General features: G+C 32.7%; 1 protein-coding gene across 1 annotated transcript; it reads left to right on the top strand.

Annotated features, from left to right (window-relative positions):
• The first annotated feature begins 212 nt into the window (after positions 1-212).
• Positions 213-1,909, top strand: LOC149940316 (uncharacterized). The gene is made up of 2 exons (XM_090177477.1): positions 213-608; positions 1,103-1,909. The coding sequence occupies exons 1-2, from the start codon at positions 213-215 to the stop codon at positions 1,907-1,909; spliced, it is 1,203 nt and encodes a 400-aa protein (XP_090033603.1).
• The last annotated feature ends 18,095 nt before the right edge of the window (positions 1,910-20,004 follow it).

The raw sequence follows: 20,004 nt of genomic DNA, 5'->3' as shown, positions 1-20,004 counted from the left end.
AAAGAGAAAACCATAATATTAAATGTCTATAGCTCATTAAGACAACGTAAGCCCCAAGAAAGCGTCGTCACTATTTTAAAAGAAACTGCTGATTTAACTGGTAAGACGTACAAATAAATTTAAATTAGCTGAACTGGCCACATATTGCAATTTAAATTGAAACAGGTGTCTCATGGAGAGCTGTTCATAAAGCTCGGTCTCAATTTCAAAAAATGGGTGGTGTCTCTACTCCGTGCAAGAAGAGGCCAGGTTCCGTAGGGAAGAACACTCGGTTGGCAAAATATGACGACTTCACAAAGAGTGTCATTGCTCGAAAGATTCATCATTTCTTCGCTAAAAATGAGGCTCCAACAGTTGGGAAGATATTGGAATCAATTAAAGATGATGATAATTTACCTAATATGTCCAAACACCAACTGTACCGCTTAATGAAGGACATTGGCTTCACCTACAAGAGACGAAATCGAAATTCTTTTCTGATTGAGAGACATGACATTGTTGCTTGGAGACACAGGTACCTTCGTAAAATTAAACACTTTCGCCAAGACCAGATAAACATAGTTTACTTGGACGAAACTTGGTGCAACGCTGGACATAATGTATCAAAGGTAAATATAGTACAGTATATTAATCAATGTTAAACGTAGCCTAAAACCATTGTGTCCGGATGGTGGCGACTTCTCTCGTTGCCGCATTGTAGTAATAGGGTACGCTTTTGTTAAACGGAATAGCGTGGGTTCGATTCCCGGCGCCGGACTAAAAGTTTTTATATAGTAGTAAACATTTACATTAGAAAATTAAAACTTTAAACACGTTATGACGTACACATTTATAATTATAATTATGTTTTTATCACAAAAAATAGGTTTAATAAAACCTTTAAAATACTAAAATGGTAAAATTTCTACCTGATCGGGGCTGGGATTTGAACCCGCAACCTTCTAAACGACAGAAACATTTAAAAAGACCGTTGCCCAAGGTTACAGTGCCTGAAGTAACTGTGCGTGTCCGCCGCAGGAATGTAGTTTCACTGTTGAAACTACGAAGGAGTTATTACAGACGCCATTTCTATATACTGAAAATTTACTGTTTGTCATTTTAGGTGTGGCAAGACAGTAACATTAAGAGCAGCTATGACGCGAAAATAAAGGGCTTAACTGTTGGACTTAAAGAACCAAGTGGAAAAGGCGGACGTCTTATCGTCTTACATGCGGGAGGGGAAACTGGATTCATAAACGATACACTTTTGCTTTTCCAGTCCAAAAAAACAACCGATTACCATGAAGAAATGAATTCTACCTGTTTTCAGGAATGGTTTGAAAAGCAACTTCTTAATAACATTCCACCAAGAAGCGTTATTGTAATGGATAACGCGTCTTACCATAGTAAGAAATTAGAAGCTATACCAACCATGGCTACAAGAAAAGATGGTATCATCAAGTGGTTGAACGAAAAACAAATTCCACATAATCCAAGAGCCACTAAACCAATTCTTATTGATCTCGTGAAACAAAACAGACACTTGTACGAAGGGTATCTCATTGATGATATTGCTGCTCAACATGGCCATGAAATACTTCGCCTCCCGCCTTACCATTGCGAACTTAACCCTATCGAACTGGTATGGGCAGATATAAAAAATCAAGTGGCAAAGAAAAACAAATCCTTTAAAATTAACGATGTCAAACAATTGATTGAAACTGCAATAAGTGAAATATCCGTCGAAAAATGGAGCACTTGCGTAAGACACGTAACGGACGTTGAACAAATGATGTGGGAGGCTGATAATTTACGAGAGAGGGTGCAAAAGCAATATGTATTCCAGATTACTTTTAGTAGCACCGAAGAAATCAGTTCGGAAAGCGAAAGCGACACTGATAATAGTGGTCCCGAGGAATGTGATAACTGATCTCTTTTTAATATACATTATTATTATTTTGTTATAATAAATTGACATTATATATATCTTATCAAATAAAGTATCAGTCTGTTTACTTGAATATTATTGCTCGTTTGTTTACAAAAAAAATTATGCATACTATTTTAAATTTAAGAATGATAGGAATGTCTCATCTTTTAAATTTACTCGCCACCACAACTTTGAAATTTAAAAAAAAAAGATTCCAATTTCGGTTTCTAGATGGCGCTAAAAGACGACCATAATAGCCAAATTCGAATTTGACCGTAAAGTGGCCAAATTTAAATTTCGCGCGGTCGACTAAGCGGAAACGATCTGAGGTATCCTTGCGCCGATTGTACTATATATTTTGTCTTTCTTAGCCTGCAACTCACTATAGTTATAGTTTGTAACAAATATACATGTATAGATGATTTGATATATTACTCAGATATTGACTTCCATTTGTGAATTAAGAAACATCCGAAATGCCCATGAAACCTTTTATGACTAACAACCTTCTAATTGAATTTGGAAATGAAGATTTTGAAAATAACGAATGTTTAATGTAAAATATCCTTGAATTTAAAAAATGCACTATCATAGAGAAGAAATACCTTTTTTTCATTTTAAACCGTTTGAGAAGTAATTAAGAAAGGCAGAATAAGCCTCGGTTTGTGATGATGCTGCCACAAAAATTTAATATTTTTAAATATGCGCGCATTCAGAAAATGGAAAAGTTGCGTTCAGTGCTCGAAACAAAAGGGGAACAGAAGTACCTTACTATGTAAAAATTTAAAATTTCCTTACGTAACAGCGATTACTTTTAAACAAAATTATATTTCTTGGGAGCTCAATACAAGAACGGATATTAAATAAAAGCAAAATAGCCTCAATTAGGAAAATTATTCCTTTATAATCACAAATCATTATCATTAAAAATGTTAGATCCTACTATTTGCATTCTTTCAAATCGACCCCAAATATATGCGTAAAAAATACTATTAACACCTCTCAAAGTGGTATGATTTCACCAATTCTTTCTAAAGCAGCCCAAAGTACGGAAGCAGACACGGTTCAAAATGTATTTTATTTTATTTGTAAATACTAGTAAGTACTAGTAGTATATTCATGAGAAAACCATTTTATATCTGTTACTAAAAAAATTTCATACATATGTAGAGATAAAATATTTCAAGGAGGTTAACGAAAATAATGACTTCTTCATAAATACAAATCATTCGTACTTTCTTCATAAGTGAGTTAATTGAACCTTCACTACTTCCGTATTAAAAAAAAATGTTATCTGCTCAAATTATCGAAATTTATTTTCAAGTTTAATTAAAAATTATTTAAGAGTACATCATTTTCAACAAAATTTTATTAAATCAATAGAGGTAAAAAAGTCTTATATATTGTTTACTGTTTCAAGATCCTTGAAATATAGATATACTTCTTAGAAAATAAAACCATTTTTATCTATGTTTTTAAATCCAATTTTCCTCAAATAATTAGTAAGCAGACAAAAAATCGACATAGAAAATGATTGATTCTAGCATTTTTTACGTGACATGCAAAAATGTTTGTCGTTGTTTTTATGGACAAATAGTTCGTAGTTAACTTTAATTATGGCAATGTTTCTATGAAATATTTTAACTCATTCTCTAAATTTAACAATAAATATAGAAAATTTTAATTATTGTTTTACTATTTTTACTACGTAGGTTTGGTTATTTATTTTCTTATCCATGTTTGTGCTTATCATTACCATCGTCTATGTGGACAGAATAAGCGGTGTATTACACAAAAATACTAAAGTGAAATATCCAACAAGTTCCCAACATGCTTGGAATATTCTAGCCGCTTTCTTTTCCGAAGGTAAAGCTATACACTAAGGATGCTTCAATTTAGGATTAACATAAAACTATATATTAAAAATTAATTTCAGGCAGTTCGAAGGATCCCAAAGGAAGTTTAAATCGATTTCTTCTTATGGTTTGGTGCCTTTCCGTGCTAACTTTGATGAACGCATTTACGGGTAAATTGTTCATCATAAAGGTTCTATCAATAATGTATTTATTTATTCTAAACGATATTGACTATGCTGAGACGATGTCTTGCGTTGCTTCCAATGCCCTTCATGCTTGAAGAGTAAGACCCTTTTTCTCTAAGAAAACAGCACGGTAACTAATTGGTTCCTCTGGTGCTAGTGGAAAATTCGACCAATGTTACGTTCAGTAAGACTCAACTGCGAAGAAACAGTTTTCTGAAAATATAATTTCATTTAGACACCGGATTTCACGCATATCATCTCAACATAGTCTCTCTCCCTAACTATAAATAAGTACATTCTGGGTTTTATACTAAATTATACCATTACTAACATTCTACTTTTCCCGCTTTTTAAAATGAGAAATGGATTGTCAAACCTTTTCCCTGTCACCGACGAGTTTAGGTGATAGTGTTTTGCATTTCACGTCTACGATAAAATATAATACAAAAAATCGATCTTCTTTGATATTTCAAAAAAATATAGGCATTAATCAAATAAGTGATAGTCTAAAGTGTAAGCAAAACAATTTAATTTTATTTGTAAGGATCTACGGAAAGCCATTTATTTTAATTAAGATAGTAACTGACTTATTAAGGATATAATTGAAATACAATTATTAGACTCCACCTGAGAATATTTTAGCACCGAGGAAAAATGGAATTATGATATCTATTAGAAAATTTAGTATAAGACTTTCCGAGCTATATTAGAACACTTTAAAACTGAGAATGAGCTTACATTGTGAACAGAATGTATTCAATTTAAACAAGAATATATGGTTGGTAAAATTCAGGTATTCCAGTAGGCATTATTTTCTTAGGTGTGACGTTTCTTGAGCAATTACAAAATAGCATAAATCTACGAGTTTTCGATAGTTATTTTTGAGACATTAAAGTAGGCGACATCTGCAATTGGTCATCCATTTTTATCGCGTTTCATAGGTTAAAATCACTACATGGAACATATTTTTCATAATTTGATACATTTTATTTAAAACTGAATCCGCATATGTTGTTTTTTTAATTATATTTTAACAGGCCAGTTTAAAAGTACTCTCACCATACGAAAGGAGCCTCAACAAATTAACAACATAGAAGACTTTGCTAAGTCAACTAACATGAAAATATTTGTTTGGAAAGGAAGTTTGCTAGAGGATTTTATTAAGGTCAGTCAGGAAATCCTAGAATAAATAAAGAAATTATTTAAAAATTAAAATGTTTCGATAGAAATCTCAACACGAATCTGTGAAAACATTAGCAAACACCGTCATGTCCAACGATGGTTTTGTTAAAATAAACAAATTGTATTCCTCCGAAAATTACGATAAGATAGTGGCAAGGCGATTAGGATTATTAACTGAGAGCAGTACGTTAAAGTATTTCATCGGTCAAATGTGTGACGGAGGTCAGGCTGGAAGTGTTTATATATCCAAAGAATCAGTCATGTTCATCAATATATATTTTGGAATGGGAAAACATCTTCCGAAATCTTTTGCCGAGAGAGTGGACAACAGGTTCGGAAAACAATTTCTATAATTAACTCCACAGTTTGGTAATTGCTAGTCCTAAAGAGTCGTTTGGAGCAATTTATGTGTTTATACTGCTATAGTTATAAATTAAAAGCTTAAGTGTTTTGGTTTTGAGCATTAACAAAAATAGTGCAATTTCATTCGATTCTTATTGCAATATAATAATAATGAAAATAATAAAAATCATCAGCTATGCTAATACCCCAGCGACGTTTAATTTCAATAATTTTGATGGTCGGGTTACAATGCGTAGGAGGGTGGTGGTAGGCCCCTCGTGCCACATGAGCCTCCTACACATACTATTAACGTTAACCTCGACATTTTTTAGGGGGGATCTAGCTTATGGTTTGTATTGTTAATTATGTTAGTTAGGACAATGAATCAAGGTAAGCATTGCTTATTCAGTTTCGTTACTTTTAGCTCTGCCTACACTTAGATGTCACTATTATGATTACATATTTTTAATTATTTTTTTAATTGAAGGATTTATCGATACGCTGAATCGGGGCTCTGGTGGAAATGGGAAAATGACATGTTTAAGGATTATGGAAAATGCGTTGGCATCTCCGACAACGAAGCTGGCGAAAGAACACTGAAATTCAATGACATGCGTGCCGTTTTTGTAATTTGGTCAATATCTATACTTCTGTCCACATATGGTATATTTTATGAAATAATCAAACTTAAATTAAATAAAACTTGAAAATGATGTATTTTGTCTGAAAAATGTAATTTTTAATAAATTAATATTAGATAAAATATGAGCTGCAGAATGTTTGATTCAAATGTTGAGCTCGTTTCTTACAGATCAATATAAAGAACTGGAAATCAAATACAGGTTTTCAGCACCTTTGACCATTATACCACTCAAGTTTTATCCAGTTATATTTTCTATATTACGATATGACACCAATCAATGAACAAGCTAGCAAAACAATTATTTATTTGGTTTTTAGGAAATTCTGTAAATTAAATAATTATAAGATAACATCACAACAGACAGAAATAGTTAGTTGTAGCTGCTTTACTATTGATTCCTTAGAAATTAAACCAAATCGGCTAATATTTATTTATTTATGATGTGAAAAAAAAAGGAATTGCGTCTGCTAGGTAGGACCACGGTAAGCAGAAGTTGTTATACGAATTGGTTAAAGCCTTTACGCGCGTTATCGATAAGGAGATAATTTTATCCATCATTTTTGAAGATGATATTGAAAATAAAGTTTTTAAACAACCAAAACATCCATGTGTACAATTTTCCCGTACAAAAATCGTCTATAGAAAAATCTAGAGAGAGAGAGATATATATATATATATATATATATAGAGGTTTATAGAAAGGCTAGGGGGCACCGTAGGTATATCTTTTTCTATACATTTTTTTGGGAAATTCGGCTTCATATATGTAAGACTCAAACTTAGATAAATCCAAAATAATTACTTTAGTTTCAATCGAAGATATCGGATAAAACTCGCGGAAATCGGTTTGTTTCGTTTTAGTTATTAAGATGTTTTTCATGATAACCCTATTTATTACGCTTAGTTCTTTGATTAAGACAAAATACTCAACAATACTTTTGCAAGTACATAAATTTGTTCTTGGTGTGCATTGAGAATCTTTTACACCGAAAAAACTCTGAATGATACCGAATTCATTATGTTTTAGTTTAACACTGCAGTCATTGCGCTTAGCTCTGTCTTTAACGCATTATCGTAATTTTTGAAAATGTATAGATTTAGTACGTTTCTGAAATGTAAAAGATTTTTGTAAGGAAGTATGCTTTGATAGACCATATACAAAAGTGTTTTTGGAAATGTACGTATTTTTTTTAAGCAAGGGGACTCTTTATATGGCACGCCATTTAGGTCAAAATTAAAAAATATCGAAAACATATTTTGGCGTGTGTGAAAGAGTACTTTTGTGCGTGAAAGACTATTTCTGTGCGTGAAAACGTATTTCTGTGCGTGAGAAAAGTATTTCTGTGCGTGAAAAAGTATTTCTGTGTGTGATAAAAGTATTTCGGTGTGAGAAAAGTATTTCTGTGTGTGAGAAAAGTATTTCTGTGTGTGAGAAAAGAATTTCAATGTGTGAAAAAAAGTATTTGTGTTATAAAAATATATTCTAAAATATTTTGCGGAAATAATAAACATAGATGGCACCCTCTGCTTAACAGTAAAATAAATCATGGACGACCTATGCTCTAAAGGGACTTAGTAATTAGCCTTATCAAAAAATGGGATTCGACAACCGATAATAGTAGAAAAATCAATCATGGATGTATAAAGTTAAAAAATATTTTTTGTGTGAAAAAATCTTCAGATCTTCAATATTTTTCAAATATTTTTAAAACACAATTTTTTTCTCATACAGAATTACTTTTCTCACACACAGAAATACTTTTTCACGCACAGAAATTCTCTTTGACACACTAATATATTTTAACACACACTAATATATTTTTACACACACAAATATATTTTTTCACACACAAATATTTTTTTTCACACATAAATATTTTTTTCACACACATAAATATTTTTTTCACACACAGAAATATTTTTTTCACAAACATATATATTTTTTTCACACACATTTTTTTGTGTAAAATTAGAAAGTATATCAACATTTTACCTTTTTTTTTAAATACGGCAAAATATTTAACTTTTTTGGAAAAATGAGGAAGTTTTCAATTTTTATTAATACTGACCTGAATGGCGTGCCGTATCTTTAAGTAGTTCAGTAAAAAAAATTCCGAATCCGAATTTTTCGTGTTAAATGCATCATTAGACAGCGTACTAGTTTTACCTAAGATTACAATTTTTTCGGGTATTTGTAATGGAATTTGATGGGTGCCGTCGAAAAAGGTCATTAGTTTCAAATTCATATCTTAAAATTAGAAACACGATAATGCTTGTAAGTCAAACACTCTTTACCATAATATGTTTTATACTTTTAAAAAAAGTATGGAGATGTTTAGATGCTTGTTCTATCACATCGCCACAAAGTAACAGAGAAATTCCCAAAACCAAATCGAGCCCATGTTTATAATATTTATCGGACAATTAGTTCTTTAAAACAATCGTAAAATATAATAATAGCCAAGAGCGCAATTCATCCGCTTCACACTTCTTCCTTGACCTTCCAATGACCTTGGAGTTCTAGTAAATTCTTTGGGTGGTTTTAGCGAAAGCGGCAATATCTTCTTGAATTTTATAGAGGTACGTCAAAAATAATGAAAATACCGCAATTTTAGTTTAATTTAACACCTTTGAGAATAAATTTAAATGGAAAATGAAAAAAATTAGATTTTAAAAACTTATTGGGGCCACACAATTTGTACATATAGTCTATCTGTAAAACCTTTCTCGTGTTGCACTACTTTACTTTGCTGAAACGACAATAAAGTCTGAAGGCCTGATTATGTAAAGGTTGAGTACACACTGAATTTTTTATGTTCTAAGAGCGGAATTAACCTTTACATTGTTTTCATCCTCAGTCTATGCCACTTACTATTACGCTCTCACTATAGGAGTATTCTAAAACCGTTGATCCTTGTAGAATAAGTTCATTAAATCGGTTTTTGTTACAATCTGTTACTGTAGCTGTTTTCTGAATTGACAGTTATGTTTTGTATGTCATCTATCCAATGTTATTGGTGGCTGAGCTCTCTGAATCAAAGTCATCGCTTGAACTGGAAATAGTTTCTACACCGGTGTAATGTGAAAAATTACGATGAGCCATGTTCTTCTTAGCATCCTCTAGTTTCTTTCTTAGACGATTTTCACTTTTTCGAGGTACACCTTTGGAACCATCAGAATTCCAGATATATTCTTTATAACATCTTTTTCTAGTGCCAGCCACCTTATCCCCTGAATCTACTTTGCTGTATAAAGAATAAGCAAGCTATTTTCTCGAATTTTAGATAATATATATTTAATAATATCTACTTACCATTTAAATCGCTTACTATTTTCCTCTGTCCAGTTTAGCCTCAGCCAAACAAAATTAAGCTGATTTTTGTTTTTATATATGTGGGAAATATTTGTGCACCAAAAGAGCGGAAATATTCGTAGATAAATTAAAGCTACTTGTTAACTGCCGTATTATATCTTTTTTTTTGAGAAATCGTAGTCGACTATGTGCCATATATATACAGCCAACCGTGTATTTGAAGTTGTCCATGATTACCGACTTACAGTTCACTTTGCTTCGCTCACTTAATAGTAGCCATGCGGTGTACAATGGTACCACGGCCAAATTCAACCGCGATTTAGCAGCCGTAACAATTGCGGTTTTTGTGCAGGGTCGTATTTCCCCGATAGAAGCGCCACTTATAGACGCTAGTTGCGGAGTGGTTAGCACTTTCGCCTCGCAGCAAGAGGAACCGGGTTGAGTTTGCAAGTTCTCTCTCCACTGGTTTAAGGGGTTTTCCCCCGAGTCCATTAGTTTCCCCTTCCCAAAAAAACTTGTCTAGGCCAACTGTAATAGTTAGTGTAATGAGCTGTTGGCTCGCGTGGCCTACCTCTTACGCATTGTAACCCGGCCACCTGAATTAATGGCTTTAAAAGTCGCTTGATGACTTAGGCCTAAGGTGGTGATTTGGGAATTTTCCTAGCTGATTATTATTATCATTATTATTATTTTCAATGGAAATCAGCTGAAAATTTTGTGGAAAAAAGTTTAGTGGAAATTTTATGAAACGAAATGACAAATGAATATTTTAATCACATTTCAACAGTTCTGTTGACCAGGATGGATGTCTACTCCTATAATTCTTAACTAAATCTAACAAGAATATAGCTTCGTGGCGATGTTCTTGATCACCAGGCTCACAGGTATCTTTAATTATTAGGCTTAGTTTTGCGTAAGGTTTCTGTTGAAATTCTTATAATCTCTCTCTCTTAAATAATCTACTTGTTCTTGCTGGTCCTTTAGATTTTGGTCTTGATGGCGAATTTTTGATAGCAGATTGTGAATTGTGGTTTTGAGCTTCTAAATTTCGAGAATTTCTACAGGAAAATTTTCTGAGGAACTGCACCACTTTCAATGTGGATAGTAGAATCACACTGGTTTATGTGTAGATTCGCGAATTATAATTATCCTTTTCTTTCGAAGCCTGGGGCTGCATATACTTTGGATACTCAGGGAAAACTACAGGGACAGTTCCCTTTTTCAACTATCGTCTTTTCAATACTGAAGAAAAATAAGCTTTTTTGTAACAATTTGTTGAATATTACGGACAAATAAATAAAAATGAAAACCTGGTAAATAATCATCTTCCTTAAAATGCAGGCCGCATACCACATCTGAACGGCAGCTTGTATCCTTCACTTGAAAATCTTCCCTTTGGATGTTATTCAACCATAATTTCGTAAGCGTTCCATCACTGGGAAACTCGAGGAAAGACAAATCTCTCCTACAAACGGAATACAACAAGAAGCCATAGCTTCGATTTTAAAAAACAATTACTTTAATAACCAATACATTTCTTAATTACCTCATTGATTACTTGGCTTTTTTAAACTATAATATTTCAAATAAATCGGTTTCTTATCTAAAAAAACCTGTCTTTCTTGCTTTTTAAGTGAAAAGAAGCTGGAAATTTTTTAAATTTCTTGGGGTCAAATAGCTTTCAAAGAAACGCGTTCGAAAATGGTGCCGTTTTATCAAAAACGCGTTCCCTTATTATGAACTCGACCTTGTGACACGCGAAGACGCATTGCAACTAATTACTATCTTTCTAAATTTATATTTTAGTTTAATATTATAAATAAATATTTAATTTTTCTATATTCCAAACATTATGTACGAAAAACCTCGCAAAGAAAAGAAACAAAACTTTATATCTGAGTGAAATCACCTATGCCAAAATAGGAGTCTTGTTTAAGAATGAAATAAGGATGCATTTGGATTACGTCTTACTTAACCCAAATTTATTTGCTACATTTATATAGAACTTAATCAAGACTTATGTTAATCTAATTTATTTAATGTTTTGGGAGTAAATATCTCACTCAAATATGACTTTAGTAACTTCTAAAAATGACTTATTTATTTGGTTAATTTAAGACTGCAATAAACGTAATTTTAACGTTTAATACAGCTTTGAAACTAAAAACATGAAGACTTTTCAATTCGGTTTAATACTGCAGCCTTATTAACCACAAAAAAAAACAAATACTGGGTATAGTATTATCATTCTATATAAAACAAATTTTAAAATAGCATTGACAACACAAAGTTTTCATAACTAAGTTTGAGGAAAAACAAATTTAGAAATTTACTCCTCAATCAACCACTAAGGATCACCGAAAATGTCAAGATCGAGGATGTAATAATAACAAAGTGTCATTACAAATTTCGGGTACCGGGTCCCTAAGGTCGATTTGTGGCCCCCAAGTGAAATGAAAATAAGCTATAGCCTGCCTAACCTACACACGGCACACCCACTGCCTTTAATTCGAGTAAATACCCTAGATAAAACCTAAAATGTGCAGTGTAAGGTATCCTTATTTAGAACAAAATTTGAGGCTCAAATAAGACCTATTTCATTCGAAAATAAGCCTGATTTTTAGGAAACATTCCGTCTTACTCAAGTCCTAAATGACATTTAAAGTAGTATTGTCATAAAGGTATATTCAGTATTAAATAAATCAGAAACTTAATCTTAAAAATAGCCTTGAATTAAGTTTAAAAAAGGTCTAAATACCCTATATGATAACTAAAATATGCCGCGTAAATTTTCCTTATTTGAACCCTAAAATAGTCTTACAACGCAGCGTTTTGAAAATTCAATTTAAGGCTCAAATAAGACTTGTTTTATTCTTAAAAATGTCTGATGTTTAAGTTAACATTCGGTTTTACTCAAGTCTGAAATAAGATTTAAAATAGTATTCAGTATAAAATAAATCTGAAAAGTTAAGCTTAAAACGAGTCTTGAATTAGGTTAAAAAAAGTCTAATTACCCTAGATTAAAACTGAAATAAGCACAATTATTCTTATTTTAACCATAGTATAGTCTTAATTTGAAAAATACAATAAAATATAATATAAATTGGTCTTAAACAATATTAATATTGTTAGTTGTTGGAATCGAAATTTCGTTTTTGAATTAAACATTACATAAAAGTTTCGTCAAAACCATCTTTTATTAACTTTAATTCGCTTCGATAATGTGGCATGGTTCCCCTTACCAAAACAGGAGACTTCTTTTAGGCTGTTATAAGGATCAATTGGCATTTAGTCTTCTTTAAGAAAGAATGTAGTCTGTAAATAAAATTTCAACACAAATTTTTGTAATATTTAAATATAATTTATATTAGGTTTATTTAAGTCTTAAACAAGTTATATTTTTAAATTACAATTTTGACACTCAAAAAGACTTAATTAGGTCTTCAATACGACTGTTGTTTTCAGCTAAATTTCCTTTTAAATCAAGTGTTAAATAAGACTTGTACAAGACTGTAAGATGAGTATTTAAGGAAAACATAAATCTTAAAAATGAACATCAAAACAAGTCTTGAATTCGTTTTAAAAGTAAACTTAGGAACCTAGATTACATAAAAATGTACAGTGTTAAATATCCTTATTTTAAACTTAACGTATCTTACAATAAGATTGGCATTACAGCGTTTTTAAAAACAAATTTAACACTCAAATAAGACTTAAATTGCTATTAACTTCAACGGTTTGTTAGATTCTTTCCCGTTTGATCAAGTGTAAAATAAGACTTAAACATAAATCTCAAAAGATAAGATCTAAAAGAGTCTTGAATTACGTTTAAAAATTCAGCCTTAATAACATAAATGAAATAAAAATATGCAGTGTAAAATATCCTTATTTATACCTGGATTAGATAAACCTTTATATAAGATTGGCAGTACATTGTTTATAGAACTCTTTTTGACGCTCAATTAATGAAATTAACTTTTTTAATTAACTTATCAAAATGTTTCTCTTAGCACTTTCAACTAAATTTGTTAGTTACAGCAATTGTTCTTCTTTTTGAACCATATCATATCCATAAAGCTCTAGTGGCGTAGACAAGTGGGCTTCCGCGTTGCAACCCCCTTTGGGCGTACCTATGAATTTACTTAATGCATCGGCGCCCACAGACTTTTTTCCAAGGTTGGGCAATCACAAAATTTTCTATAACGAAAATTCGGTACTAGAAGTGCAAGAATATTCGGTCTATAGACAAATTATCAATACACCGAATTTTCCTAGTGGCTTATAATTTACATCAATTTATATAACACAGAATTTATCAAGACCTAATGTATACAGTTTCATAGACGTTACTATTTCCTCCAGGTGGCAGCTTCTGAAACTAAACGTATTTCTTCTCAATTAACCGTAGCGACATCTCCTTTAGATTTTGTGTTCTCCCTTCATAAGCTTCATTTGTTCATTAATGCAACTTTGGTAATTTTTATAATTAGAATTATCCATATTAAATAATAAAGTGTTTAGTGTGCTAAAACAATTATGTTATTTCATTACAGTGTAACAACTAAATTTTACATTTTTTAGCTTTAGTTAAGACCATAGATAGGTTTGTCATCGTCGCGTACCTTTTTGGATTCTGGCAGATTGAGGTCGATTCAATGTTTAAAATTAGCTAGAGAAACGGTTTCAATTCAACAACTTATTCTAAGGAAATAAGGAATCAAAACATTATGACCTTACTAATATTTATCTGATAAAAGAGGCAATTACAATGCGAAAGAGAAAGTAAACTGTATGTCTTACGGGTTTTTACCATAGCACTAGATGAATTTGTCCAATCCCCCATTGCGCTCTGCACCATAGACATAGGAAATATACTTATACCTAGACGGAGTATTGCAGAATCTCAAGGCACTAGCGTTTTGTGCCCGGTTTTCCGTCCCGCGCGCGTCTCAGGTGTGATATGGACAAAATTCCGTAGCGCCACCAAACCGTTTGGTGGAGAACGGAGAAACTGTAAAAAGCGGAAAATTCGAACGCTGGACGCAAAAACGTATTGGCTTACCGAGACTTGTAAAAATTGTTTAATTTACGAAAATAAAGTTAGTTTTTGGTAAAATACAACGCGAAATAAAATATTTTACGTAAATTTAAACTTCAAACAATTGAAAGTGGTACAAACTTGTGTGGTTCCCAATTGTAAAAGTCGGTCACCAAACGAAAAAATACCATTTCACAAGTATTTCTTGTTTTTATCATAACAATTTCAGATCTTTGTTTAAAACCTTGTATTGTCCATTTTTTTATAATAAAGATTACCTCAATCTAACTTAAACTTGTGCTCAAAAAGGCTTAAAGCAATAAATCGATTGAACTTAATACCCGGAAAGTATCACTTTGTTTGTGGAAAACACTTTAAAGAATTGGATTATCGTGTTGGCAAAAACGCGAAAGATCTCACGCGGAAAATTCTTAAGGAATATGCGAGGGAAAAAAGTGATCTAACATTTAATGAAACTGAGACAAAAGTATATAATTCAGTGTTTAATAATGTTAGTGAAATAGGTATATATACATAATAAATGACTTTGTAGCGGAGCTATAGCAAGCATGAAGCAATGGAAACTTCAGATACCCTGCAGTTTGATTCCAGCAACCAGCTATCGGAAATATTAGATGTCGCAGCGTCTACAAGTGTGTCAGAGCAGCCAGATCTAGATTTCTATGCTCTTGAATTAGACATACTATCCAACGATGATAAACACTCGGAAGTAAGTAAAGTAAGCTTGGAAGATCTACATATAAGGTGGTTAATATTTTTTAAACTTTGTAGTCTATAGTGATTGGCGATGAACCTATTCAAGTTAATGGAACTGAAGATGAATGTATGCATGATGTACAAGAAAGTGTTTACTTTGAAAAATCACTGGAAAATGCAAAGAGCAATCACGATCATGTGGGTTGTTAGAAATTTTAAATACTAACCTAGTGAAGTTTTTTTAGAATTTGTTTTGTCAATTTTGTAGACATATTTCAAGGAATCCAGTAGTGTTAATCCTCAATTGCTAAAGAAAGAAATTAAAACTGTTGAGGTAAAATAAAAGTATAGCACAATATTAAAATTAGAATTAAATTTAATTTTCCCAATAGAAATCATGCCACACATCTACCCATTATGTTATGTTCCAAAAGGGTTTAACCCAAAGGAGAAATAGAGTTCAAGCTCTTAAAAAAATTTAAAGTTACCAAGCAAGCCATGAAATGCAAAACTTTAAAACTTTCTTCCCTCAAGCACGTACTTCATCAAATGAAGAAACAAAATCTTCTCTTAGAAGAAAATGCACAGGATATTGAGGAAAGATTCGGACCAACTTCAATTGAATTGTTTAAACTTTTGCGTCAAACAGGACCAAAAAATCAGAAATAACTAAAATACCCTCGGCTAATTCGAAGCTTTGCTATGACGGTGCATTTCTATTCTCCAAAAGCCTACTATTTCTTGAGAAAACATCTTTGTTTACCTCATCCCAACACACTTCGTGAATGGACGAACAAAGTCAATGGTCAACCAGGCTTCATGGCTGAAAGTTTCACCTACATTAAAAATGAGGTTGATAAATTTGATTACCCGCTGCTAGTAGCACTGTCTTTGGATGAAATGTCCATTAAAAAACACACCGAATGGACTGGGAAGGAATTTTCTGGTTATGTGAATTTGGGGTTGGATCACGATACCCAAGATACTTATGAAATTGCGACATCTGCCCTCGTATTTATGGTTGTAGCCATAAATGGCGATTGGAAAGTCCCTGTCGGATATTTCTTCTTCCATGGCACTCCTAGCCATCTGTTAAAAAATTTGGTAAAAGAGTGTCTCTTTCAAATCTATAAAACAGGGGCCAAATGTATTGCTCTTACATACGATGGACTTAGAAGTAACATTTCCATGGCTCAATCTCTTGGTGTTGTCATAACGGAAGATTTTATTCAATGCAGTTTTCCCAACCCTGGTAAAAACAAACTGAATTTGTTCTGTGATTGCCATAGATAAATGAAAATATTAAAGTACCTTTGGACAAAAAAGTAAATCAAAATAAACCATTCTACCTAATCAGCTTTCCATAAAGTGTTTCATCGACAGCAAGTAAATCTTTTACCATGGAACACTCTACCATAATCATAAAACTTTCATATGTATATGGTGAACATAATCTGTTCAAGACTACAATGTTATATCTTTTTTAGGGGATCCAGGTGAAGTTGTCCATTTTGTCCTTAATGCTTGCCACATGTTAAAGCTATTGATAAATCTATGGGAATTTTACGGTGTTTTGATTGAGAAATTCACCTTAAAAAGTTATCAAGGAAATTGAACAACATTTAATGTAAATATTTAGAAATTCGAATGGGCATATATTGCCATCCTTCAGAGCTATCAAGAATATGAAGGATTAACGTTGGCTAACAAATTATCAAAATTTCATATTAAGTTTAAAACTCAAAAAATGAAAGTCAACATGGCCGCACAAACAGTTAGCAGTTCTGTGACAAAAAGCATAGAATTTTTGAAAGAGGCTGGTTATCCAGTGTTTCAAGGAAGCGGGCCAACATCTAAATTTATATCAAAAATTGATCGGTACCTACAAAAAAACAATTTTTAAGCAACTTTTCTTAACAATTTTGACACCATATCTAACCTCACTGTTCCTTGCAGTTTGTTTGATGTATTGAACTCTCGAAATCCATGGGCTAGGAGTTACAAGGCACCAATTCGGCTTTCCAACCTTGAAATAACCAAACGTGACATAATGAAGACTAAAGAACTTCTATTCAATTTAACAGACTTGGAAGGCAACTTGATTTTTAAAAGCCAAAGAAAGACAGCCATTATTGGTTTTGGTGTCACAATTCACAGTGTTTTGGACATCGGAGAGAAGTACATTGTTCCCCCTGATGGACCACTGAAGTATATTTTTTTTAAATACGGTTAAATGTTTTGGCAAATACCAGATTTTGTAAACCATTGTTTATTTTTTAAGGTATCTTTTAACTTACAAACTTTCGCAGGACCATTTAGAGTTATATTTTAACACAATTCGTCGGCGAGGAGGTTGGAACAACAATCCTACTTGTAGAAACTTCACTGCCGCATACAAAAACACGTTGGTTACTAAAATTGAAACATCAAAAAGTGGCAACGTAATTGCTTTGGATAACACTCACGTTCCAAATTTGTGCATGGTGCCAGTTCCAACCAACGAACTTAAAGTTATTGAAGCAGAATCTCTAGAGGAAGAAATGGATGACTTTATTATGTTTCTTACTGATGAAACATCAACATCCAACATCTTTCGAGAAAACATAATCCGTTATATGGCTGGTTTTGTTGTAAAGAAATTACGAAAAGCATTAAAATGCCAAACATGTTTACACGCTATCAAGTCATAGCTATGCAAAGGAAGACCCAACCAAACTTCTACTCCTTTTAAAGGACAATGGTGGATTATGTCATCCAACAGCTAGTGTTCTCAAGATTTGTAGCTTGACTTTGAAGGCAGTGAGATACTTCGGATCAATCAAAACTGTGGCTAAAAACATTGACTTAAAAATATAATGTTTGGTTCTGCGCCAGTTAGTAACAGACGATATTTTTCCAACTCTTACTGAACATATGTTTGATGACGAACTTGGATCACAACACCACCTTAATGTTTTGATGAAAAAGATTATCAAAATATGCGTTAAAATAAGGCCGAGGAAAATAAGCAGAGACATAAACGATCAAATGAAGAAAGAAGCGATTCGAAAAAGACTCACCAAGCTAATACTTTTTCAAGGACAATAAGAGTAGAATCCCTTCTACAATTATACCTTCCTTTTACATCCTTTGATTGCAATGTCAATTGCCAAATAGAGTGTTGTAGTCTGAAACCCTGCGACGTCACCATTGTAATTTGCCTATTGATAAAAAACGGTAACTGTCATGGCGGCCACTATTAACACTACAGCTGTGACGTTACAAGTTTTCAAAATCGTATCAGACGAGAACACTCTATACTCAGACACTGTTTATTTTTATTTCTATTATTTATGTAGTTTATTATATTTATTTATATTAATATTGAAACTAATATATTAATTTACATTAACAGATAATTATCATTAATATTTACTCACATTTCATTATATAATTTGGAAATTTATTGGTACATTCCTCCATGCTTCCTTTGTTTACATTTGACAGCTGACTTACTTTTTTAGTATAGTCAAGGCTATTGCCTAGGTATAGTTAGCCACGCGTAGACGCCGTAGGCGGCGCCACGTAATTTTGTCCATAACAAAGCACCATTGCTCAAAACCGGCCTCAATTTCGTAGATCCAGCAGTTTGTCTAGGTATAAGTATAGTTCCTATGTCTATGCTCTGCACACTCGCCCTAAAAATTTCCGACTAAATTTGCGATAATGTCCGTCCGGCGCAGAAAAACGTTTTAGGCTTGGTTTAAACCAACACGCGTAAGAACCGGACTCCCGAGTATAAAATAAAAAAAAAATTTTTAGACTAAACTCTTTTTTAGCATAAAACAAATGAGGTAAATTTTATTTTCCAATTTCCTCTAAGCGGAAGCTTTTGGAAAGTAAACATTTCTTACCCTAATTCTTACAAAAAATAGTTACATGGCTTCAATTGAGTGATTGGAGTCTTTACCCCTCTATGAATGCCGCCTTTTTCTGTGAATCTTTCACACGCTTTCTATGAACACTCATCATACAAAGTCCATTTAGCCTATCATACGTCATTGTTGATCGTAACCAAGTTTTCACTCGTCTTAAAGTGCTAAAGGACCTTTCAGCATTACATGACGTAGCCGGAATTGCCAGAGCTATCTCAATGGCTAACACTACAGTTGGAAAAAAATCCTTGCAATCTTGAAAAAGGTCTATTAAATTACAAATGCATTCTTTTGTTTGCCATATTGAATACCAGCAATCCGCTGGGGTTTCAAAATCTTCTAGTTGATAGTAATCGGCAATCTTCGAAGCACTTTTGTTAAATTAACGAGTACGCTACGGTGTTATTGCTGGAAAAACGTGCTTCTAAGGAGGAAATCAAAGAATCCAACTATGGAATGAATAGTGAAATGCGAAAATAATCTTCTGGAGACTTTGCTGCTATATTTGTTTTATGGGTTTGACGTGATGCAATTCGAGGTATTGTCAGTTCAACTTTAAGTTCTTCTGCCATAGTTTTAGCGGCAGTCATAAGTGTTTGAAAGTGTTCTGCGGCAGTTTCCCGTTCATTACGAAAAATATTTATTAGCTCACTGATGTGATCCAGTACTTTTAAAAGATCCATAGATTCCCCTTGTAGAATATTTGTCACCGGTTCGAGGATAACGCTTTATTTTGCGATAATATGTAAACTCACTATAAAAATTGGAGTAGTACACGCGGCTAACAGCTGATGTGCATTCTGGCGTGTTTTAGCGTTAGCACTACGGTTTGAGCTAAGGTCCTCCAGCGCTTGAACGATGAAAATAAAATTCTTTGAGAATATTCGAATGGACTTGTACTTGGC

Source organism: Leiobunum rupestre, chromosome 6, assembly GCF_980474605.1.
Source record: "Leiobunum rupestre chromosome 6, qqLeiRupe1.1.hap1, whole genome shotgun sequence".
Lineage (NCBI taxonomy): Eukaryota > Metazoa > Arthropoda > Arachnida > Opiliones > Sclerosomatidae > Leiobunum > Leiobunum rupestre.
The sequence above is the reverse complement of the archived record's forward strand: the minus strand, read 5'-3'. Positions and strand labels throughout refer to the sequence as shown.

What these genes read in the sequence shown, in the direction of transcription:
- LOC149940316 (XM_090177477.1), top strand. Translation starts at nt 213, where the DNA reads ATGGGTGGTGTCTCTACTCCGTGCAAGAAGAGGCCAGGTTCCGTAGGG. An exon ending in CTGGACATAATGTATCAAAG is followed by an intron (nt 609 to 1,102) that starts GTAAATATAGTA and finishes TTGTCATTTTAG; the next exon opens with GTGTGGCAAGACAGTAACAT.